This window comes from Bolinopsis microptera, chromosome 11 (genome assembly GCF_026151205.1).
Source record: "Bolinopsis microptera isolate Bmic1 chromosome 11, MBARI_Bmic_1.0, whole genome shotgun sequence".
NCBI lineage: Eukaryota > Metazoa > Ctenophora > Tentaculata > Lobata > Bolinopsidae > Bolinopsis > Bolinopsis microptera.
In genome coordinates this window covers 12991929-13016231 of record NC_087082.1, presented here as the reverse complement: position 1 = coordinate 13016231, position 24303 = coordinate 12991929, and the positions used below count along the sequence as shown (strand labels likewise).

At 37.1% G+C, this 24303-nt stretch overlaps 2 protein-coding genes across 5 annotated transcripts; both read left to right on the top strand.

Annotated features, from left to right (window-relative positions):
- Window positions 1-1714: 1714 nt before the first annotated feature.
- LOC134822650 (uncharacterized) lies at window positions 1715-15045 on the top strand. 2 transcript variants are annotated; one of them, XR_010161212.1, is made up of 18 exons: window positions 1715-2028; window positions 2350-2427; window positions 4779-4883; window positions 5059-5242; window positions 5466-5702; window positions 5996-6099; window positions 6407-6587; window positions 6816-6915; window positions 7026-7430; window positions 7695-7879; window positions 8152-8287; window positions 9065-9150; window positions 9746-9840; window positions 10053-10227; window positions 10515-10649; window positions 11134-11208; window positions 11471-11566; window positions 14149-15045. XR_010161212.1 is itself a non-coding variant. In XM_063833819.1 (18 exons), exons 1-18 carry the CDS (start codon window positions 1916-1918, stop codon window positions 14327-14329), a joined length of 2703 nt encoding a protein of 900 aa, XP_063689889.1. In that variant the 5' UTR covers window positions 1715-1915; the 3' UTR covers window positions 14330-14798. The 2 variants fall into 2 exon arrangements, 1 of the variants encoding a protein (XP_063689889.1); XM_063833819.1 differs by having other exon boundaries at window positions 11102-11208; window positions 14149-14798.
- A 7602-nt stretch (window positions 15046-22647) lies between these two features.
- On the top strand, window positions 22648-24298 carry LOC134823448 (uncharacterized). 3 transcript variants are annotated; one of them, XM_063834905.1, is made up of 3 exons: window positions 22648-22881; window positions 23047-23156; window positions 23282-23565. In XM_063834905.1, the coding sequence occupies exons 1-3, from the start codon at window positions 22710-22712 to the stop codon at window positions 23471-23473; spliced, it is 474 nt and encodes a 157-aa protein (XP_063690975.1). In that variant the 5' UTR covers window positions 22648-22709; the 3' UTR covers window positions 23474-23565. The 3 variants fall into 3 exon arrangements, with proteins under 3 accessions (XP_063690975.1, XP_063690976.1, XP_063690977.1); XM_063834906.1 differs by having other exon boundaries at window positions 22650-22881; window positions 23062-23156; window positions 23282-24298; XM_063834907.1 differs by having other exon boundaries at window positions 22774-22881; window positions 23076-23156.
- Window positions 24299-24303: the final 5 nt, after the last annotated feature.

The following is a 24303-nucleotide window of genomic DNA, read 5'->3' as shown; positions in this document are numbered from 1 at the left end:
GTGATTGTATTAGATTTCTTACTATTGTGATTAATCTTGAGAATAAGGCTTGCCTAGTAGTTTTCACCTGAACTTCCACTTTGCTGTTATAGTTATATACTAAAAGGTACTGATTTATCTGAATCTCTTGATAGCACGTTAAGGTTGGCGTGTCTCCGGTCTCCTTTCGTTTGTGTCTCACGAGCCTGTACTCAAGAGATTGGTCAGCCTGATATGTGCAATTACCTGATCGTATCTAACCACGCCGTGCATTCCACCCCTCGCAGCTACTTAGCCACATTTTACCACATTTAACTGCACCTTTCAAACACCTGATCACTCCTGCTTGTCAGTTCATGGCTCAGTTCTGCTGTACGTACCTGACAAAAGTTGACAGGTTTTGACACATTACGCATGTTTTAAAGAGACCGTTTAGCTTAGTCACGATCAGTTTATCTTAGTCACGATCAGTTTATCTTAATCACGTTCTTTGCGTGAGATTAGGCTTATATAGAATATTATTATTATGGATTTTGAAGGCACCATTTTCTATGATTCGAAACTTAAAGTTGCATAAGATCTGATACTTAATTTCTCTTTAGCAAAGAACCTAAGGCTACATTCCCAGAAATGTCAGAACAGACAGAATTCTGGAAAAGCGATGGGACTTATGGGAGGGATGGGTGGTTGCACACCAGCAGATATAAGATCTTAAGATCAGTTGTTTGGTTAATTTGTACAATAAAACTGATCTCTATCCCCTTTCCCTACTTGTGCAGGAGAGCTTAGCTGCTTAGCTGCACATTTCAATCTCATCCCCTTGTTGAACACTAATGAACGTTTGTACAGCCCTCCAAATCTGTGGGGATAGCCGCGTGATGGGCGCAATTATCTGGCAATTCATTGTGAGCTTTTGTCGGGTGAATTGTCCCCGAAGGGTGAAATTCCGAATGTATTCAGAGTCGGGGTTGGTCAACTTTTAGAGGTTCATTAATTTGGCTGGTTTTCGAAACTGTGATATCTTTTGAGAAACTTCCGGTGCTTTTATAGTGGTGATTTGCCAAAACTTCACAACCTCTAAACTCAACTTAGGGGATACGTAATATCCCAAATTGTCGAATTTAAATGCTTTTCAACCACTGTCATCTGACACCTGCATAACAAACCCTACCCCCTTTAAACTTTTAAATACCAATCGAGTCACCTTTGTGTGTGGTCTATAGCTATATAAACCTCTGAAATTGCGATTGCAATTGGTATTTGCAAACCTTTGTGCATCGAATCTCATACATCTCTTGTGACTTTTATTTTTCTTTATTCCATTCATTTTTAAGCAACATCGGTTGTTTGTCTGGTTACTGAGTATAACGACTTCATAACGACTTTAACAGAAATGATAACTCTCAACAGAGCTTCACAATTAACCTTGGATCTCCCTAGATTCAAATTGTTTGGACCATTGCCCAATCCTGTATTTCGTTTCTCCCTACACTTCCTGGGAGCGTTATAAGTAAAATGTAGAGAGAGTCCCTCACATAGCAGGACAATCTTCAAAAAAACTAAAAACTTTGACGTCGTAAAATTCGAATAATCTTATTTGCTTCCGTACTTTGTGACGTAATGATTGGCCATGCTGAACAGTATTCGTCGATGTAAATCAATATTCAATACCCTGCGTGACCAGGATGATTTAACAAATAAATTGTTTTTAATTTATGTTATAACGCCTCTCCCTTTTTAGGATTAAGGATTCGCTTGCCACTGTAGCAGCATTATTTAAATTCAATCAACTTCTCGAAGGCCTCGTCTGTCATCACGCGATCTTGATGGCAAGAATTTTACAAGCTTGTTTCTGTTAGCTGTGCTAAACTTGGATTTTTGATTGAACTAGGAGAAACGGACTGCACCAATTTGATCAGCTAATCAGTTGTTAATCATGGGCAACGGACCGAGTGATCACTGCGGTCCTTTTAGTCCTCAAATTACACTCAGACCTGATGACATTTCGGAAATAGAGTCTACTGTCTTGCCACAAATATCTCTCCTTAGGTTTGTACTTAATTAGTGTATATATAATTGCATACATGTTTAAGTAACTTTTGAGGAACTCGTGACTATGTCGACTGAATCTTGAGGTTGATATGTAAAAATTAAAGCAATTTACCTCCTTATATAAACTAATTCATTTTTGTTAAAATTCCTCACAATTCATTGCTTGTCTGACTTGATTGGTTAAATATATTAAATTTGCGATCTTCATGCCAATTCAAGGCAATTTTTGAAAATTCAACTCATCAGCCATCAGCGTAACCATTAGTAACTATTGGTAACCATTCGTAACCATAGTTAACTATTAAGTGTTTTTTTCAGTGCCACAGAACAGGATCATATAAAAAATGTACTTGCTCGACAAAAAGAAGAGGACCAAAACCTCCACAAACATCTGACGTAAGTTTAAAGGCCATAATATCAAGGTCGAGCAATATATTTGTAATAAACATTTGTTGGTTCAAGAAAAGTTTATTAAACTTTGTTTGGTATTTAAACAATGTTAAAATCATACATATTTTCCTCGTAACAAATATTGCTCGGTAACAACGAACCTAAGCTGCTTTAATTTCGGCTGATTAATTTTTATTATATATGTCCACTTTTTTATTGAATTATATTTGAAAAACGGGATTCCTAATTTTCTTAGAATTTCATTGTAGCCATTGATAATGCAAAAGGACCGCAATATTTGGATTTCTCCATCGCTCATTCGGGATTCTTCATAACATGCATCACCGTACCAGAATGTACAGTTACAATATTTGACCAAAACCCATAATCATGGGTAGAGTGGACCGCTGCCAGTGTCTCTCTTTCCCAAACAAAAGGAAATGATATTAATTTGATTGACCGTTCTCAAATGCAAAATGATACCGAGAATGAAATCGGTCGCTCGCTTTTCCCATTCATTTACAATTGTAATAGATTAAGAAGAACTACCCAAAGGCAGCTAGCTGCCTTTGGGTAGTTCTTCTTAATCTATTACAATTGTAAATGAATGGGAAAAGCGAGCGACCGATTTCATTCTCGGTATCATTTTGCATTTGAGAACGGTCAATCAAATTAATATCATTTCCTTTTGTTTGGGAAAGAGAGACACTGGCAGCGGTCCACTCTACCCATGATTATGGGTTTTGGTCAAATATCATCGCTTTTTGATTAATGTCAGCGGGTACTTTATAAAGTCGAAATATAAACTGATATCTTCATTAATAAGGAGGAAGTTTCAACGATTTCGAAATTTTTCCTTTGAAAACATTTCCTTGTGTTTGGGTAAGCATATCGGTCGATCACTGACTGAATTTGCCACTTTATACTCATTCAAGTTGGCATTAAATTTATATATAATGACATTGAACTGTCGTGGTAAAGCAGAATTTGTTCGAAATCACGAATGAGCAAAATTATCACCTTTCGCACGTGCAAACTATGAGCGGACGTTGCGTGCGCATCCAATATTGAATCGCCGTAAATTTTCGCGTGTTGGTGTTTTATATATAGTTTGATAAGCATGCAAAGTTTCAAAGTATTTCAAGAAGAACTGTAATCACAACGGCACACCAACGTTTACAGAAAATGGTAAAAACAGCAATTTTCAGTGATTTTAGCAATTTTTAATCAATTTGGGCGTGTCCCCACGTGTGCAACTTTTAGATTTTTAACTTTAAAACTAGCCTAATACACAATTTATACCTATAGGAAGCAGAACTGAGCTCCACAACTCAAGGGATAGCCCAACACCAGAGAATACTAAATCGCAAAATTGACGTTTTTATAAAATAATTCTTCAAAAAAGCACTAACTTCAATGGCAAATATCTTTATGAAGGAGCAAGGTAGGGAAACTTTCCGGTAGATTTTCAGAATGCTTGAACAATTATCTAAGGTGAAAATGTCCTCAGATTTTGAATAAAATTACTCCTTAATGGTATAAAATCAGTTTGAAAAGTTGTTATTTTGTCAAAAATCAAGTTTTAAAAACACTTAATTTGATGACGTCATCAAGTGGTGATGATGACGTTAAATTATTTTTCGATATAATTAAAACTGAAGTGTAAACAATTATTTTTAAGACCTGTGGTCGGAAATTGCTGTATCTTTTATACTTTTGAATCTCCGGACACTTAAATTCAGGCTACAATTGACTACATTTGACTGGCAAAGCGTCTATCCCTGAATATATGTATCACGACAATCTATCGTAAAACAGGGGTTCCAGAAAACCCATTTCCCGATACTCCTGAAACATGAAATTTTTTTTACAGTCGATTTGGTCAACGTCTAGACGCCCTGCAAAGTTTCAGATCTCTAACTCAATTTTAACATGGTTTTTAAGGCACCTGAATATGGCAATTTTGGGTTTTTTACCGAATTTCGTATAACATGCTGGCGCGTATTTTGCGCAAATTTCTTAAAAACCTCCACATAACTATTTCTTGTTCCTGTCATCTTTAACATTGAATTAGAATGATTTGAACTTAAATATACCTGCTGAACTACTTTCGATGAGTCTTAATGCCCGAAAAACAATAAAGGGTTATAAAAGTAAAGGGGGTAAATAGTAAAGGGGGTAAATAGTAAAGGGGGTAAATAGTATTGTGAATATAAGAGGCACGGTCATGCTTGCCAGCATTGTGATTATGTCCTATTATGTCCTACAATTTTATTCCTTCATAAAGAATAGATAAGCGATAAACACTTAAACAGTCGAGAACTGCTAAGAAATGTTCACAATAAATCTTATTTCAGGAGCTTATCTGATGAGATATCGTGCATGAAGAAACAAATAAAGAAGAGCAACAACAATTTGGACTCTTGTCCTTTGTGCCGATTTTCACTTGATACCCCAAGCAGGTACAGATATAGCAGTTCTATATTTTTTAACATCAAACGTATTAAGGATTGATTGAAGCAGCTATATTTAATAGTTATTAATGGTACACTGACCCTTGTTTTATCGCCATTCAGAGTAAGATACTAAGAATTTCTTTTCCTTCACCATAAAAAGTATAAATGCAACTGATTTCAGGTGCGCGCTTTGTCAGAAAGTTTTCTGTGAGTTTTGTTGTACTCACCGTTTCTTGAAAGGTGACAACCCAAAAAACATCTGCTTAGCATGCTGGAAGAGTACAATGCTCATGAACAATTCGTGTGCTTGGGAATCAAGTCCTGCGCTACCTGTTAAGAAGATCCCACGGCCTCACTCGAGCGAGGTAAGTCATATCAGCGGTTTTTTAAATAATAACAGGTATCAACATCAGATAAGGCTGAAAATGTTTGTTATAACGAGGAGCTAATAAGCGCCACGATAATTGAGAGAGGTCTGGTCTTATAGTGCTTAGTGATAATTATTATTTGAAAGCCCACTTTCCAGGACCCAGGTGGGTTTTTTATTTCAAAATCAAATATAACTACTTATTAAAAAGTTAATTTCAGCGGCCATCACTCAGTCCTGGTGGTACTTTTGGAGCCAGATCTTTCGTTCTGGAACATCAAAAACCTTTCGAGGCATCAGGCAGTCAAAAACGATCATTCCCTGTGAACGTGTTTTCCAAAACTAAACAAATCGTCAAACTGCCCCTGAGAAGACACGATCAGTTCCACCAAATGATGGATAGTAGTAGCACTGCCATGGAGCTTCCTTCTAAACCTTCCAACCCCATTAAAATGAAGGTAAGGAGCCAGAGGGGGTTCCTTGGAACAGTGAAGTGAAGTTAATATTTGTTGAGGTTCAATGGTAATCTGTGTATTTTAAAAATTGCATGCTGATGATCGGATTTGCTAAACGGTAGCTCGAACAAAAGATATTTCTTACGGGTATATATTAATAAGAATTATAACTATAACTGTAATAGCAAGGTGTATAATTCACTGCATCTGGAGAACATTATATCTCCAGTCTTTGTAATAACTTCCCAACAATTCCTTTAATTTCTCATTCTCAATTTCTCCTCGCAATTTTCTAGGTAGGATTCTATCTGGAAGACGATCGCCTGACTGTCAAAGTCTGTGAAGCTGTCAACATTCATTATGCAGATGGGGCACCTTGCTTTGCATCCTTAACATCAACGTAATTAGTATTTTAATATTATTTGATCTTAACCTTAACATAATAACCGTGAATATTAGTCGATCGGCCATGTCACGTATCGGTATGTTATCTGACAAATTCGTGATTGAACCTATGGCTATATTTCATAATCATAAAATCCGACTATAGGAATAATCGTTGACGGAAAGCTTGAAGCATTTAGTAAATACTGCTACGCCTCACGTATGCTTAAAGTTAAATTTAAATTAAAATGATGCATATTACATATCTACAAATATGACTTAACATATAAACTCAAGTTGACTAATTATCAATATAATTGCAGTTCGAACAAATGCCTGGCTATGACGTACTACAGCAAGGTCCAGTCCAGATCGTGTCATTGGAACACGTTTTCAGTGGTGGAGGAGGACGGGGTTGCTTTGATGGAACAGGAGGATTTCAGCTTCCCACTCATAATAAGACTCACTTGCAAGACTCAGTCTGCCAACATTGTCCTGGGTGAAGTATGTTCTTTGTTGCAGTGTGTTATTTAGGTTAGGACTTAGGAGATACACAGCTACAGTTTATCAGTAGAATAGTGTTTTACCGGAAAAATGAACTAATAATTATACATTTTAATATAGAACTTGTTGGCTTTTTTGTAACAAGAGTTAGGGTCGTTACATGTCACAATAGATTTGCCATTTAAATGTAACCTGTTAATATGATAAATGATAATGTTTACCCTCCAGAAAAGACTCAACATAACATGGTTAGACATCAACAAAGCTCGTTGGTACGTGTTGGAAAAGCCCCAGTACTCGATGCCATCTTCACCAATAGACTATCACAGTAAGAATGACGATATAGTTTTTCATTGAGCAACACAAGTCGAGTAAAATGTTTTAGCAATATGATTTTATTGTAATTTTCATGCATAAGCTAACAGTTTATTTCTTTAGATATTCCCCACCCAACATCAAAGGAGACAGTGAATCTTCGTCGCGATGCAGCTCTAAAAGGAAGTTCAATCAAGAGATCTAAAAAGCTCATAAAGATTCACAAACAATTTGGCGGATCTAACGATTCTTACAAGTCAAATAAAAGCGATGATGCTAATTCGATCAAGAGAAAAGATAAAGACCCTTTGGGCAAGATGCAGTATAAAAAGTCTGTCAGCAAGCCTAGGTTGTTTCGCCAGAGCATCAAAGGGAGCGTAAAAAAGTTCAAAAACAAAGAACAGAACGACAAAAAAGAAACTCAAAGAATCAGCATATGGAATCAGCAAGAGAAACCCTCCAGTTTTACTAACAGGAAAACCAAAAGCTTACACCTTCCTAAAAGAAAACAGAGTAATAATTTGTTAGGTTAGTCGAAACAATATGGAAAAAATATATGACATTTTTATCTCATATGATATGTTTTCATTGAGTTTTCATTGAGTTTTCATTAAGTTTTCATTAAGTTTTCATTGAGTTTTCATTGAGTTTTCATTGAGTTTTCATTGAGTTTTCATTGAGTTTCATTAAGTTTTCATTGAGTTTTCATTGAGTTTGCATTGAGTTTTCATTAAGTTTTCATTGAGTTTTCATTGAGTTTTTACAGTTTCGTTAACACATTTTAAATTTCAGACGCTCCAGCTATGAGTCGGAAAAATAAGGTTTACAGACAGTTTTCTTTCTCTGGGAACAGTTCTGTTTCCTCCATGGAATCCAAACCATTCTCGGTCGTATCAACAGCGTCAATAAAACAAGAATCGCGATCAAGCTGCAGCCGATCTAAAAAAGCGGAAAGAAAATCACCCAAGGATTATCAAGTAATTAATTGAATATCTCGCTATATGCGTAATGTGATATTATTAATGCGATATTATTGATTGTTAATACGATATTATTAATGCGATATATAGCAGGTCTAGATTTGCGATCTCGATTTTGTGTGTGTTCCGATTTTTTTAGGGACCAGTATAAATTGTTTGGTCTGATATTTATCTCTTATTGTCAGAGTCTGAGTTGAACAAATGGATTATCATTTTGAGCATTGTTGTTTTCTATATAGATAGAGATTTAGCTGATAGTCGTTGTTCAGATCGAAAAAGATAAGGATCAGCCAAGTCCGTTGAAACAAAATGTGCCAGTGATGCCCACGGCCTCACCCTCCAAACGAAGATCCAGTGGTTGCTCCAACACATCTTTATACGGACTCAGTCCGAAAAATATTCCATGTGAGTAATGTATATCACAATTTATATTTTGCTTCAGATGCACAGTTTGCATATCTTAAGTCTTAACATAGTCATGTGTGCTGAAAAATATCAGCCATCACATGGAAAGTGGGTTTTAGTGATTTATAGTAGGAGAGGTCAGGGGTAAGCATTATATAGTTCGTATAGTTAGGGTTTAGTTAGCTAGTAAAGGATAACTGATAAGGTTTGCATTCCAATATAATTCCCACGACAGGATCATAGTACGGTCTTGAAAATGCTTTCCTTACAAGTAAGGGTAGTGGTATAACTTTGCAACGCAGCCGAGACAAACCTAATAAGCTAATAGTTAATTCTTCACAGTCACTCAAAGTAGATTTGTGTTTTTTATACTTATAGTAATCCGGCGATTTAAATATTAAATATTATCTCACGCTACTCAAAGTGGTGATTAAAAGTCAGGAAATTTGGATCCGAACAATTTTGTCCAATTCATTTTGTGTCTTGATCTTGATCTATTTGCTCTTGCAATCATATAATGTAACTGTTATAAGTGATATTTCTCGACCAAATCGAGAATTTTGATTCGCAGTTGTTGTCATCCACCACTTAAGCTTAGTTATCAATCTCATTAGAATTTAGCTTCAAAAATCCCTCGCCCACGAAGATCAGTTCAAGGAGATCAGCTAAACATGTTAAATCGTAAAATAATCTCACCGGTCGAGTAAATGATTAAAATAATGGTTTCTAACGTATTTCTCAAAATCCATACCTCATTTCTTATAATAACATTCTCAGATAAACGTAGACGAAGCAGCTTTATAGAGGCCGTGTTAGCAGAGATCGTGGAGCCGGAAAGAATCTGGACAGAACTAGAAAACCAGGTCGGTACACTGCTCAGTGCTTCTCCGGCCGGGCTGTCCCCCTAGCTCTTACAGGAGAAATAACTTTCTTATTTCTTTTACGTTAGGAGAAGCTTATCAAGCACATAGTTGACATGATAGTATTTCGTAACTCCATAATTACATAGTAGGCGGGACTCAGGAGTGGTGCCAATGATGTCCTTACGCTGTTTTGAAGATGCACAAACTTTGTCATGATAATATCGGCACACATGGTTCTGTATTGGTTGAATTGGTTAAAGAGCTTTAAGGTTTAGACATCAGACTGCCTAATCATGTAAAAATTCAGCATCCAGTATAATTATAAACGATCTTCCGAGTGCCGAGGAAGTTGGAGTTATAGCCTGTTAAAGTATTAAGAGGTCTCTCCGACACTTCCTCTGATATTTAGCACAAATTTAAATTGCACATGTTGCAATCATAGTTATTGAAGTCTCCAAAATGTGCAGAAATTGCACTTTGGCGAGTAAAATAAAATTTATTAGATGTTAATAGCTATTAGCTCAGTGCGCTGGTTAAAGCTAAACTTCAGATTAACGAAGATAGTAAGACTATAGAATATTTATTCTCTGTTCAGGTCAACTATCCCTGTGACCCGACTCTACACAAAAAGGTGTCGGTTATTGAACAGTTGATAAACGAAAGACGTGCCTGCAATGCCAGGAAAAACAGGTAATGATTGATCTCATCAAGGTACAACTACAATTTGATATATTTCTGTAGCCTCTGATTTATGCCGACTATCATGATACCGCAATGGAATCTAAATTATCTCAAATTCATTTCAAATTCAACATCGCCCTCAGACTCACCCAGTCCCATCCTTCTCGACAGCGAGGCTTTCAGTTTTTCTTAACATCTTAGCAAGAAAATACTCTCCTCAGAGCATCTGCAGACGCGTCCCAAGAAAACAGTACATCTACTCGGAGTACGCCCGCGTTTAGGCAGACCAAGTCCCAGTCTATGGTGGATATCCGGTCTTATCCTCACTTCAGCAAAGAGAGGGTCCTCAAGACTCCTCTGAAGCAGCCGACTGCACGGGATGTGCGCTTCCAGAAGGTAGAATATTATCATCTTGTAACTAAGTGTTTGTTATTCTCATGCGGGCTGATACGTACGTTATTAAAGTCGTTGTAGATTCTATCTAACAATTTTAACTGACTGTGCTGTTGTTAATGTTATAATAACAATAAAATTGTTAGATATAAATATCTTTACAATCCACAATAGCTATTTTGTATTTTAGTGTGGGGAGATCCAAAACAAAATACACAATTTTCTTCAAACTACAAAAATCTTAATCCCTATTTTGAACTCTGCAATTAAGCTGTCCCACTCTTCTTCAGAGGTTACCTCCAGACGGTGAAGACTTTAACCTGACCATGAGGACCCCAGAAATCAAACACCCTCAAAAACCAGGCGGGGCTGAGGTCGGTTGGATCTGTCTATCTGTGAAATGGGGATATGGTGGACGCATTGAGGTGAGTAATTTAGTTTTTTGGTCCATAAAGATTAAAATAGTTAGAATTTAAATATTATTGGTCGCAATATTTTGGTTGTACACAATATCATTATCAAATAACCTGTTGATAATGATAAGATCAGCTGATACTAAAATTATTATTGAACCTGTTTAGACTCAGCAAAGACGTCAATCTAACTGATAGCATTATAGAAAGTGGTCGCTGTACGACAACCAACGTCATAATATCAAATTATTAGCTACATTTAAACTACTTAGTATTAGTTCGAAGGTATTAAAACTGTTTAGTCATAATTTGAGAGTTTGGGTGTGGCGTTGAATGTGGTAGCATTCCATCAGCCACAAACAGTGAACTGTGGGGCATAATTAATTTTCATCTGAAAGCACTCAATTATCCGTGGTGGGTAGTTATCCGTGGTGGGTAACACAAATACATTTATAATTCTTCAGACATACCTCAACGCGATAAAACTGCCCTCCAGCGTGCCCCAGTGTGTCCAGGTGAAAGTGTCCCTGAAGAGCAGTCGGAGAGAGGTCATATGTAGAACAAGGCACAGGTTATTATTGGATAATACTCCATTTACAGTCATTCGTAATGCTGAGTCACCATTTCAGTGCATAAATATTCAGTATTATATTTATTCAAAAATCGTGTTTATATATATGTGCATGTAGTCATCGCTGAGAATATTTTGCACTCCCTTTTACTATTTTACTGCCTTCTTAACTAAATTATCTGAAGGAAAAATTGGTACTGCCTTACACTCATAATCTCTATAACACGTTGGAGAAGATCACTGACCGTTATTTAACTCACAGAATCAGGCTGCGCGGGGACGAGACTCCGGTTAATAAAAAGATTTGTTTCGATCAGAATCAGCTAAATACGGTGCTTAAAGTCTCATGCAAGTTCAGGTTTGTGGTCTTACTACAAAAGTATATAAAACTACTGAAACTATTTGCTGATATTTGCTGTATTTATTTATACCACATAATTCTACACAATTCAATATTCATTATTATTATTCGAGACTATGCAAAGGCCCTGCAGAAGGCTTTATAATGATCGTACGGGATTACTATCGCAACAATTCAATTTCTCATAATTGCATTGATTTATTTTATCGTTATTAGTAAATTTATACACTTATGAATAATAAAGAGGAGTGAATCATTTTACACAATTTCTAAATAAACACAAATAAAAAATTAACGATTTAAATCATAACTTGACTTGACTCAAATAACCAACCTAATGTTTTGACTGATATACCTATACAGTATACATGCAGAACAAAGTGAGCTGTAGTAGAGTAGAACAGTCTTTGCAGTGAGACATATTTGGAGAGACTAGAGTAGGCACTTTAATGTATTTGTAGATTAGTCTCTCTTTAGTCCCTCTTCAGTCTCTCTTTTAGTCTCTCTTTAGTCTCTCTTTAGTCTCTCTTTAGTCTTTAATTAGTCGGATAGTCTATCGTAGGTTGGATTCTCTTTTTGGGTATCAGTTTTAACATAGTTCATCTGCTAAACTGAGTAACATCAGCTTCTTAACATGTTGCTCCTTGAGTGTACTGTTACAAGAGTCTGGTTGAGTGTAGCCCATTAGTCGTGCAGGTGAATTTTGAAATGCTGCGACTTTTTTGTTCCCATTACTATGGCTTTATTTTCATAAATAGCTTAAGGATCATCATAGTTCATCTGTAAGAAACTTGGCATCAAGCATGGCATATTCTTAACGAATAACCTAAACCACAATGACGTACTTCCTTCTCTCGAGCATGTGTGTTTTTGATACGGGATAGTGTACTGATAATTATAGTGCGTGTAATGGTGCACCTCCTCTACACAATATGTCTTTCCTAACTTAGCTTTAAACCAGGGATTAGACTCATATGATGAATGAGTGCATGTGTTTAAATCTTGGTCTATTGTATTAGTTGCAACATAATTATAGTCATGCGTTGTTGACATAGAGACAGAGACAGGCGTTATCTCGTTGTCATCAAGCAGGGCATATTCTTAACGATAAACCTAATTACCTGAACCACAATGACGTACTTCCTTAATCCTCATCATAGTTCATCTGTAAGAATCTTGGCATCAATCATGGCATATTCTTAACGAATAACCTAAACCACAATGACGTACTTCCTTCTCTCGAGCATGTGTGTTTTTGATACGGGATAGTGTACTGATAATTATAGTGCGTGTAATGGTGCACCTCCTCTACACAATATGTCTTTCCTAACTTAGCTTTAAACCAGGGATTAGACTCATATGATGAATGAGTGCGTGTGTTTAAATCCTTGTCTATTGTATTAGTTGCAACATAATTATAGTCATGCGTTGTTGACATAGAGACAGAGACAGGTGTTATCTCGTTGTCATCAAGCATGACGTACTTCCTTAATCCTCATCATAGTTCATCTGTAAGAATCTTGGCATCAATCATGGCATATTCTTAACTAATAACCTAAACAATAATGACGTACTTCCTTCTCTCGAGCATGTGTGTTTGTTATACTCGATGAAAATGTTTTATGGATCATCATAGTTCATCTGTAAGAATCTTGGCATCAATCATGGCATATTCTTAACGATAAACCTAAACCCCAATGACGTACTTCCTTAATCCTCATCATAGTTCATCTGTAAGAAACTTGGCATCAATCATGGCATATTCTTAACGATAAACCTAAACCATAATGACAAACTTTCTGTGGTTTTCTTCATATCTTCATATCTTCATTTCTTCATATCTTCATATCTTCATATCTTCATATCTTCATATCTTCATATCTTCATATCTTCATATCTTCATATCTTCATATCTTCATATCTTCATATCTTCATATCTTCATATCTTCATATCTTCATATCTTCATATCTTCATATCTTCATATCTTCATATCTTCATATCTTCATATCTTCATATCTTCATATCTTCATATCTTCATATCTTCATATCTTCATATCTTCATATCTTCATATCTTCATATCTTCATTTCTTCATATCTTCATATCTTCATTTCTTCATATTTTTATTCTTCATATCATGGGACTATGATGGGGTAAAAAATAAGTTAGTATTCGTTAACTGAACAAAACTGACACTATGCAGCGGTCACTGAATACCTCTATGAAAATAAAATCCGGAAAAAAAACCAAACCAAATAAAAATTGGATCATTCCGATTGACATAGAAATAAAACGACTCGACAATAAAACGATCATACTGCAATACCAAGTACGGTGAGTTAAGGAAGATTTTTGGGCGAGTGATTCAGTAAGAACCGTGATTTAGTACCTAACTAAACAATAAATGCTGTTACACACCAATATGTATAAAAACTATATTGAAGATATACACTGTATATCTTCATTGGGGGGGGGGGTTAAAAATTAGCCAAAAACTAAAAATTGATGATTACGTAATATGTGAACGGTCCCTAAACAAGGTGTACTAAACTAGGCTATAAAATTTTAACTGTTTACAGTTGGTGGCGTCGAGCAGAGCTGCTGATCCCTCTCGACCAAGCAGACAAGACAGCCCTCGGTCAGGGAGCCTGGTTCAGTCTCAACCCCGTCTCCTTCTTTAGAACTCCCTTTAAGAAGGGCGAGTATGACGTGTTTGATGGTCTTTTGGATAACACTAGTATCAGCTTGCAGTTACCGTGACAAAAGGAATTTTAGGAAACAGACTGCATTAGGTTTACAATTTTCAGACGAGTATTTGTGAAATTATTTTATCGCTTTTTCGCCATTTTTTTGGTGTGATTCGATTTCATTTATTTTAAATTTAATTATTAATTTTTTTAACAATTCAGATTTGCTATTTGCTTTCAATGTGATTGTTTTTAAAATTTGGCCGCAGCCAACAAGGAACATTTATTTTGATTTTGCAATTTAAATTCGTTTCGTTTAATCGAGAAAAATCACGATTCAGACCTTCCCATAACAATTCATGATCCTAATTACGCCATTTTAAAATGAGTTATTTATTTATATCAAACAAAATATCATGTTCGAGTGGAATGACTAAAAAATTAAAAATGTTAACAATGTTAAAAATGTTTTGGCAAAACATCTTTAGTCAAAGTGATTTAAAGTGTGAGATGACATGTTTAAATCATAAAAATTAACTTAGAACATGTTATTGATTCTTTAGTCTAATCAATCAGACAAAATGCGGAAATGTGAAATTTTTAAAAAGTTAAAACAATTATATTTATATTCACGAACCGCTATTCGCTCTAGGATTGTCACATTACAATCACACTACTTGAATATCTGTTTACCGTTACATCCACATATTATTTTGAAGCTTTTAAGCTTAATGTAGTGTGTGAAATTTATTTTTGTTATAATAAACTACCAGTAAAGGTTTTTAGTAGAATTCAACCTTTTTCTGAGCCCCAGGAATGGATGAGTCTCATATCTCCAGTCTGCTCTACTGCCTTCGCCGCATTGTTTATCTTTCGTTACGATATGATGGCTCAGACACGCCATCGTTTTAAAATTGATTCGAAAAAACCGATTTCAAATCGTTTAATATTGAAAATTGAAATTGAATTGGATTTGGAATTTCATGGCTCAACCCGCCGGCGCCCGCTCCCACTAAATCGCTCGCCCTTAAATTGTAACAAAATTCTTGTGAAAATGCCGTGTAGGTGTGAAAGTAGTATGATTATGACATCACTGAAATAGGCTAATCATTTAAAGGATTGAACAACTATAAGGATTAAAAAGAGCAATAAGCTAAACTTAAGGCACTCATGAACACGAAAAAAGACATTGCAAACAAGGTAATAACATGAAAGTAAATGAGCTTTATAAATTGCATTTGAAATTGAAGATCTTAAATCTTTAAAGGATGCAAATGAATGTATGTAGGTAATAGTAGTAATACTACCTTACTCGGGATTATTATGACGGGTTTATTAACGACCGGTTAAAATATGGTTCGGGAAAAATATGGCGAAATTGCTCGAAACCCACCACATTTTCCCGGTCGCCATTTTACCGGTGTCCAACCTTTCAATTTTAGATTCAAAAATGTTGTCTCAGATGTAAATTTCCTTATTAGAGATAAGCAGGTTCAGAAATTTTCGCATTGCTAAAACTTGTGAAACAAGTCGAATTATCAATAATTGTTGAAAGTAGACTCTAGCAAATTCGTTGTTTTGAATTAGCATTACATGTTTACGTGTATCAAATAACCATTATGACTCAATTTGTAGAAAATCTTCGAAAGAATGCATCGTTCACATTGTTTAGAATTATGAATAAATGACTGATGAAACTGATTCATGTTATTGACCGTTTTAATTAATTCGAGTTTTAATTTAACTGTTACTTTTACTTTGAGTCCTATTTCATTATGTAGAGATAGTCCTACCTAAGAAATTAAAAATTGGCCTATTTAAATCAACTTTGACAATAAGGATATATGACAAGAATTGGGCAAAAAGGCGAATTTTTTGCAATTTTAGCCAAATGAAGTCGAAAAACCTACAACAAGTGTCCCAATAGTCTTCTTTAGTGAATATAAGACAACCATTAAAATATGAGCACCCATACCCCTTGGGAACCCTAAAAGCTGAGTCGGCGGGTTTATTAACGACCGGTGAAAATGTGGTTCGGGAAAAATATGGCGAAATTACCCTAAACCCGCCACTTTATCCCGGTCATAATAATCCCGAGTAAGGTAATAGCGTTCTAATTCTATTAATATAATAAGGTGTTTCGTATAATGGCTAACCCGCCTCTCAACTTCCCTAGTTGAGTGTGTCCTAGAACCATGCTCATTGCCTGGAAGTCCTGCATTATATATAATAATGAACCTGGAAATATACGGCGTGCAGCTCTATAAACAAACAAAAAAATAAAATAAAAGATAACCCGCTGGCTGCCCGACAATAAACGCTAACTACTAGCATGAGAGTACTCAAAGTAAACACATTAAAACACTGTAGAAGGAACATAATGTGTGTAATCTTATTTTCTATGAGGCTTTAATGTGATTGTGAGTGCTAGTCACGCATCGTTTGGGCAATTAGGCTGTAAAGATCGACAGTAAGCCTTCCTTACGGTCATACGATGGCTTTCACAACGTGTCTGCATTTCCCCAACTCCTGCTGCTGGTGAGAGAGACTCCCAAATTATATACCTACCATAAATATATTAAACATAGATATCGACAACAGACTCCGAGAGTCTTGAAGTTCTGTTACCAGTACCACCGCCCCTGGTATGGTGCAACCCCGACGGGCCAACAACGGAAATACAGGGACTTCTGCAGGGGAGGTCATGGCCTGCTACGTGCAACTCGTAGGAGTAAGCAATGTTCCTGTAGGTGTAACGTCACTGTAGACCGCTCCTCTATCGTTGTTTTGAGTGTCCGATCCAAAACCAAATCCTAGGGTACACGAGACGTGGTAGCCTGTGAGCGTGTTAAATCCTGGGGTTACACGAGACGTGGTAGCCTGTGAGCGTGTTAAATCCTGGGGTTACACGAGACATGGTAGCCTGTGAGCGTGTCGGTGTAGACCGCTCTTCTATCGTTGTTTTGAGTGTCCGATCCAAAACCAAATCCTAGGGTACACGAGACGTGGAAGCCTGTGAGCGAGTTAGAGTCTGTTAAGTGTTACTGTTAGAGTCTTAGGGTTACCGAGACGTGGTAGCCAGTGAGCGTATATACCGCTCCTCTATCGTTGTTTTGAGTGTCCGATCCAAAACCAAATCTTGGGGTTACATGAGATGTGGGAGCCTGTGAGTTTCCTGCGGTTATGCTGCGGTTCTAAGGTTAGTAGTTAGTACTAGTAGAGGCTATTACATATATATTAGAGCCTTTCCTTAATTGTTGTAGAGATGGAGCTAGTCCCTTCCTTTGCATAGGTTAGAAACACCCATGCACCTCCCGTTCGAGCCACCCACCCCACACCGCGTGGAGGTTCGCCGTTGATCGGTGAGGTTTTCGTGGGGCGCCATGAAATTCCAATTCAATATTAAAATATAGAACGATTTGACATCGGGTTTTTTTTTCAAATCTATTTTAAAACGATGGTGGGTCTCTGAGCCACCGTAGATATATTCGTGACAATTTCAACATTTTAATTTTGCACTAGTTATAGTTTTCTAATTTCCTGTTACACCGTCCAAATGATTGCAAATAAGGTCGAGTTAAATAAAAATAATTCCATGTGTATTTCACGTTAAGAAGCAAACACTTTTCACAGTCTCAACAAAATCCATGAACTATCCCAGCGACACACACACTGATGAGCTTGCTTGATGAATGTGCATGATCAGTAGAGATCGTGCATGAACCTTCAAAGAGTTTAGAGAGATTGCAGAGTCATGACTCACTCACACAGACATATGTTAGTGTGCCACTCAACTTCCACCTCACTACTCAGTACTGAGTACAATCAGTAATCACACCAGGTATACCGTGTAGGTACTGTGTTGGAAGAAGAGATGTCTGATGTACGTGACGTATACAATCAGGTTTATCAGAAGATGGCAGCCACTCAGCTGGACAAGCAGCCTCTATTCTGAGTAGTTGAGTATGTGGTGCTGGAATATGTGTGTGTTCTCATGTATTATATTTGTACATATAGATTGAGAGCTCTATACGTAGGAGAGTATTATCCGGTGTACTTTTTCTTACGCTATATCTAAAGTCAATGTGTAATGTGTTTTTTTCTTGTTTTAAGGTTGTTGTTTGTAGTTGTTTTGAGTAAACGCTTTATTTTGTGCCTTGTTAACTCCAATGTGCAGTTTATTAGTTGTACGTGTTTTAATTGTTTAGTTCGAAGTTGATACCATTTTGTGGGCTTGTTAGGGGCGGAGCTACAACAAGAGTTGATCGCGGGAACATGAAATTTCTAATGAATGAGCCTCATAACACACAATCAGTCATGATACAACTAAAAAACAAAACGTATATCACGTGTCTAAATTATAATTACGATGAACAGTCAAGAATTGACGCCGCTATGCATAAACTTGAGCAACAAGAATACAATGACGATTCCAGATGGCAGAATCTGCCTACCAAATAACGCTAAAAAGCTCAAAAAACGTGTATTTTTCAAAAAATCGTAACGTGAGACAAGTAGAGTCATGCGCTGGTTTTAATCTAGGGCGGTTGCCTTTTTTTAAAGTCTTAAGAATATAGTAATCCGATGACAAATTTTCGGTAATACAAACAAAAAGTCGGCCCAGTGATTTCATGCCACTGACATAATCATTTCAGCTGCACTACAAATCAGAGGCACATATTAGGTGCGGTAAAAAAGTCGAAATTATGCGGTACCGCACCCGACTATAAAGGTAAAATGTGCGGTAAGGTGCGGTAAATTTTTACCAATTATGCGGCAAATGTGCGGCGATTTTTTCGAAATTTGTGCGGGAATTGTGCGGGTTTTTTTTTGCATTTTCTCGAGGACTTTGGAAATTCTAAACGTATAACCGCCGCTCTTATTAAAAATAGGTCTGTTTATGTGTTACTGATCAGGGTGTAGTTCTTTACTAAGACCATGATTGAACCTATATTGAGATTCAGTTATCTGGGAACAGTGACTTGATCTGGTAGAGATCAGGAATCAGGACGCAGTTATTTGAAGACGCCTCTTGATAGAGTCGATCAGATCCCATGCGTGATCGCAAATATGTGACACGCTTGTTGGCATTGATCGTCAGTATTTGTGAACCATTTGATCCAAGATCCATTAAGCCCACTATAAAGCCAACGCTGCAACGAATAAAGCTCATTACCCTTTACACCTACTTCTTCTATTATCACCTACGAATGATAACTGATACACTATAATCAAAGTACGGTAACGACGAGGGTTCCATAATGGCCTGGGTCACGGTCCCGAAAGGGCCTGGATCACGGTCCCGAAAGGGCCTGGGTAACGGTCCCGAAAGGGCCTGGGTAACGGTCCCGAAAGGGCCTGGGTCACGGTCCCGAAAGGGCCTGAGTCACGTGGCCTAAGCATGAGTTCCAAAAGGGCCTGGGTCACGGTCCCGAAAGGGCCTGGGTCACGGTCCCGAAAGGGCCTGGGTCAGGGTCCCGAAACTGAAAGGGCCTGGGTCACGGTCCCGAAAGGGCCTGGGTCACGTGGTAACCGGGTCACGTGACCTAAGCATGAGTTCCAAAAGGGCCTGCGTCACGGTCCCGAAAGGGCCTGGGTCAGGGTCCCGAAAGGGCCTGGGTCAGGGTCCCGAAAGGGCCTGAGTCACGTGGTAACTGGGTCACGTGGCCTAGGTATGAGTTCCAAAAGGGCCTGGGTCACGGTCCCGAAAGGGCCTGGGTCACGTGGTAACCGGGTCACGTGACCTAAGCATGAGTTCCAAAAGGGCCTGGGTCAGGGTCCCGAAAGGGCCTGGGCCAGGGTCCCGAAAGGGCCTGAGTCACGGTCCTAAAAGTGCCCAACTTTTAACATATTTTGGTTTTACACTCGAAAATCTTAACGCGAAAATTTCAAAATTATGCGAAATTACGCGGAAAATGCTAGATTATGCGGAAATATGCAGATAATTACAAAATGTGCGGAAATGTGCGGAAAACAATAAATTATGCGGAAGTGTGCGGAAAACGGTAAATTGTGCGATCCCGCACCCATCGCACCTAATATGTGCCCATGCTACAAATGTGACCAGCAAGCACATGATTTTCATTATTCACAAACAAATTATAGTTTACCAAGCTGTTTGTCTGAGTCTAACTGTAATCGGCCAAAACTGTTAATCCAACTTGCAAAGGGATCATGATGGGTCTCCTTACATTTTGTCTATTTAATTTTAACCCGTCAAATTTATTTTATCCATTTTATATTAAATTCGATGCAGACACGTCAATAAATAACTCGATGGTGGTGTGCTAGCATAGCTCATAGCTGATAAACTTTCATGATTTATGACCAAATAAAGTGAATAGAAATGTAAGGTCATCAGCAAATTTCGGTCAACATTAGGTCTTCGGAATCTAATGTTCTCCCAAAATCGGATTTTGAATAATTCAACATTTTCTCTGCAGATTTGTATTCCTCCGAGAATTTGTATTAATCGGGATCCATTTACTATTACACATTACATTTACTATTATACATATCATATAGAAATGCTTGAATAGATTAGTGGTAGTGGTAAGCAACAAATGTTCCAAATTGCAATGACCATAATCCGTGGTCTGGTTTGAAAACAGCTTTCACCAATAGCTATCATTTTGTCAGTATCAAATATTCGGGTTTGGAGGGTTTTTGAATTTTCAAACTGCAGTTGACAGTTAGATTTAGATACCTAAGTTTGTTCTCTGAGTTCGGCTGTGATTGACTAAAGCAGATCCAACTTTCAAAGGGTTAATGGGTCCCTTTACACTGAATTTAGTTAATAAATTGAAGAGCCCGATTTTCATATTCGAACAATTATAAGGTAGAAATTTCGGTCAAGTTTTTAGGTCCTCAGATTCTGTATGTTCCTTAATCCAATATTCTCCCAGAATCAAATTTTGTATGCTGGTAATGGTATGCAGCCAGCGTTTCAAATTCAATTGCAAAAACCATATTCGGGGATCGGGTTATTAAAAACAGTTTTCACTAATAGCTATCATTCTGTTAGTCACAGTGTTAATCTGTGGAGCAATGCACAAGTGCCGGAGAGAGAAGCTGCATGACAAACATTATACTTGAAGGCAAGCAAAAACAATCAGCTAATCACAGCTAGGATATATTGTCAAATTTTCAGATTTCAGAGAATTTGGTTGGCATTTGGCTGGTGAACTTGTAACGTTGCTTTTTTTGTCATATTAACTTATAGCTTTGTGGGAATCGTGGAGAACCATAAAGATTTTAATCCTTTAAAAGCTTACGTTTGACGTGGAATTATGTTTATTGGCTTGGTAACCAGCTTAAATCCAGATGGATTGCCGTTAGTAGTATTTACATGCAGGAAAAATGATAAAATATGCTTAGTTACATTTTAATATCGTTTGCTTGATCATTGATACTTGTTTTTTTCTTCAGAGAATTTTCGTGAGAAAATAGTGCAGAACTAGAGCGTAAACTATTGAGTTTATACCCTTAACTCTTTCAATTATGTAACTTTCGCTTTTCTGATACCCAAATAATTATTTATTTATCTCGTTAGAAGTCTACGCATCGTCCCGTTATGATCAGTAGAACCTTCGAATCACATATTGGTTCAGAGATTCCATTTCAATGTTCAGCTGGATTGGTTCTGTTTATTAGATATAACCGATGATCCGCATCATTCTCATAAGTTCCAGTTAGAGTGCAGATGTAAACTAGTTAGGGTTTACGACAATTAGGCAATCGCCAGGGACTGCACTAGTCATGAAGATAACCGTTTTTATAATTGAGTTTTAGAACATAATATTGCATTTTTTGATTTCCCTTGCTGTATAGTTGCACAATGCACAGCTATACTGTATAGTTGCACAGCTATAGTTCCCATACTGTACAGTTACACAGCTATTATACTGTAGAATTATCAATACAGATCCGTACATTTTCAAATTTGTGGCTCTTGAGTCTTGCCTCTTCTGTTAAAGCAAAATTGATTTGTTCATTGTTGCAGATCTATGAAACTTATCACCGAGAAGAACTAGAACTTTTATTTATTCTCGGTCTTTCTAATATAATAATGACAATCCATATATATTTTTCAATCATATTAGAGTTATGCAAGAGATATAGTCATAGTTTTCTTTTCATTGTTTTAAAAGTCTATACTTTACATAATATCACGCATCTAGCAGAGATAGCTCAATTGTGCCAAGATTTAAGAGTACAGCTTGCTTTTAGAGTGCAGATAAAACGTTTTCATTAAGTTAATAACATGAACAATGTGTATAGTGCAAGCTGCGTCAGTGTTAGATGATAACACATTGCCAAAGTGAAAGATATGTGACATTTATTTTCTTCAGTAAGCTATTATATACTCATGACCTGTATTTTAAAGTTTGCTTTTTTGAGTCTCCTACAATAAATACGCGATACTAGACACTAGTCAAAAGCTACACTTTTTTATGGAAGATTCTGACATTTTAGATCACCCGGCAGCAATGACGATTGAATTAGATCGGTGGCAGTTCGAGAGGAGACTTCATCACTATGTGGAGTATCAGTACTGGGAGAAGTTGCAGAGGTTGAGAGTATCTTCAGGGAAACCTACTAATGATAAAACACGCAGATCCTCAAGTCAGTATCCCGGATTTGTGAAAAGTGAGATTGCGGAAGTGATAAATTTCGTAAACCTCACCATTAATGAATTAAGTGAAATTTGCCGCTGATATCTGATTATTATATGTGTATCTAGTTGTGGGTACAACTATAAGTATTCATTGCTGTACTAACGTAATTTAGAATACTTGCTTGTAGTTATAGATTCACAGCAAAGACCGAGGTCTCAACCAGCACTGAGACGAGTGAAGTCACCAAACACTGAGATATCAGACAAAGCATTTCTCAGAAAGGTTTGAAATTGAAATTATTTTTATACTTACACTTACAGCGCTTTTTTGTTCTAGACATCACCACAATATTACCTTTCAACCGAGACAACTGAAATTATAACTTTCTATGATCAAATTCTTCCCAGGTATCCGCCAAACCAGGTAACTGCGCCCCATCTATAAAATCGTCAGCTACCTCCAGCACAACTAACTGCCCTTCAACTAAGTCAGTTACCTTCATGCTTCCAAGAGGAGGAGAAGTGAGCGATCACGAGAGTACGGAGAGCGAGCCGACACCACCATTTCCCTTCTCAGGGACTAAAGCTAAAAAGACTTAACGACTCTTGTATATGTTCGTTTTAGAACTGTAAAGTTAACTTTAATTTGTAGTAACGATGTGAGATGATATAATCGTTAGATTAAGAGCGTACAGTGTACGCCTCCTCCACAGTGTACACTGTACCCCTCCCCCACACTCACAGATACGTGTTTGATGAAACTGTTCCGCGCTGTTCTATTGTCCCAAGTTTTCCTTCATGCAAACTTCTGTTTGAAAAGGCGGTGTTCTAAACTGTTAAAATTAAAGTTTGGCATGGATGCCAAAATCGGCTTGTTGATCACTTGCTTACGGAAACAATTGCTTACGGAAACAATTGCTTACGAAAACATTTTATCGGCTTGCAAATTTCTTTTATGGACGAGATGGTTAAATTCAGCTTTGACACGTGGCAACAATTGTAGCAGAATAGTTGAGTGGCTGTGACAATTGAGCTTGCAATCCGATTGTTCCAGATGTGTCACGTGTCCAAACAAACGAATTCCTTTGAACTTTTGAACAAGATAACCCAAATCGTTGGCAACTTGTTTTAACTTTCCAGATTCTAGAATAGTGATATACGCTACATTAGCTTAAGGCTAATTTACGCTAGATTTATACTGTATTTATGCTAGATTTATGCTAAACTCATCTTAGATGTATCATAGATTTATCTTAAATTTATGATAGTGATTGATGCACTTAAACCGAAAGATACTGGTTAGGCAAATTATTCTAGACCAATGGTACCGTGACTGCAATTGAATTCACTTCAATTAAGGTATTAGTACTAGTAGATAATTGAGAATATAACCGAGGCTGGCGATTTTTCTATTTAACTGAATCAAAATT

Coding starts and splice junctions, on each gene's coding strand:
- LOC134822650 (XM_063833819.1), top strand. CDS start 1,916: ATGGGCAACGGACCGAGTGATCACTGCGGTCCTTTTAGTCCTCAAATT. Junction 9,151..9,745: donor GGACAGAACTAGAAAACCAG/GTCGGTACACTG, acceptor TTCTCTGTTCAG/GTCAACTATCCCTGTGACCC. Junction 9,841..10,052: donor TGCAATGCCAGGAAAAACAG/GTAATGATTGAT, acceptor TACTCTCCTCAG/AGCATCTGCAGACGCGTCCC.
- LOC134823448 (XM_063834905.1), top strand. CDS start 22,710: ATGGAAGATTCTGACATTTTAGATCACCCGGCAGCAATGACGATTGAA. Junction 22,882..23,046: donor TAAAACACGCAGATCCTCAA/GTCAGTATCCCG, acceptor AACGTAATTTAG/AATACTTGCTTGTAGTTATA. Junction 23,157..23,281: donor ACAAAGCATTTCTCAGAAAG/GTTTGAAATTGA, acceptor AATTCTTCCCAG/GTATCCGCCAAACCAGGTAA.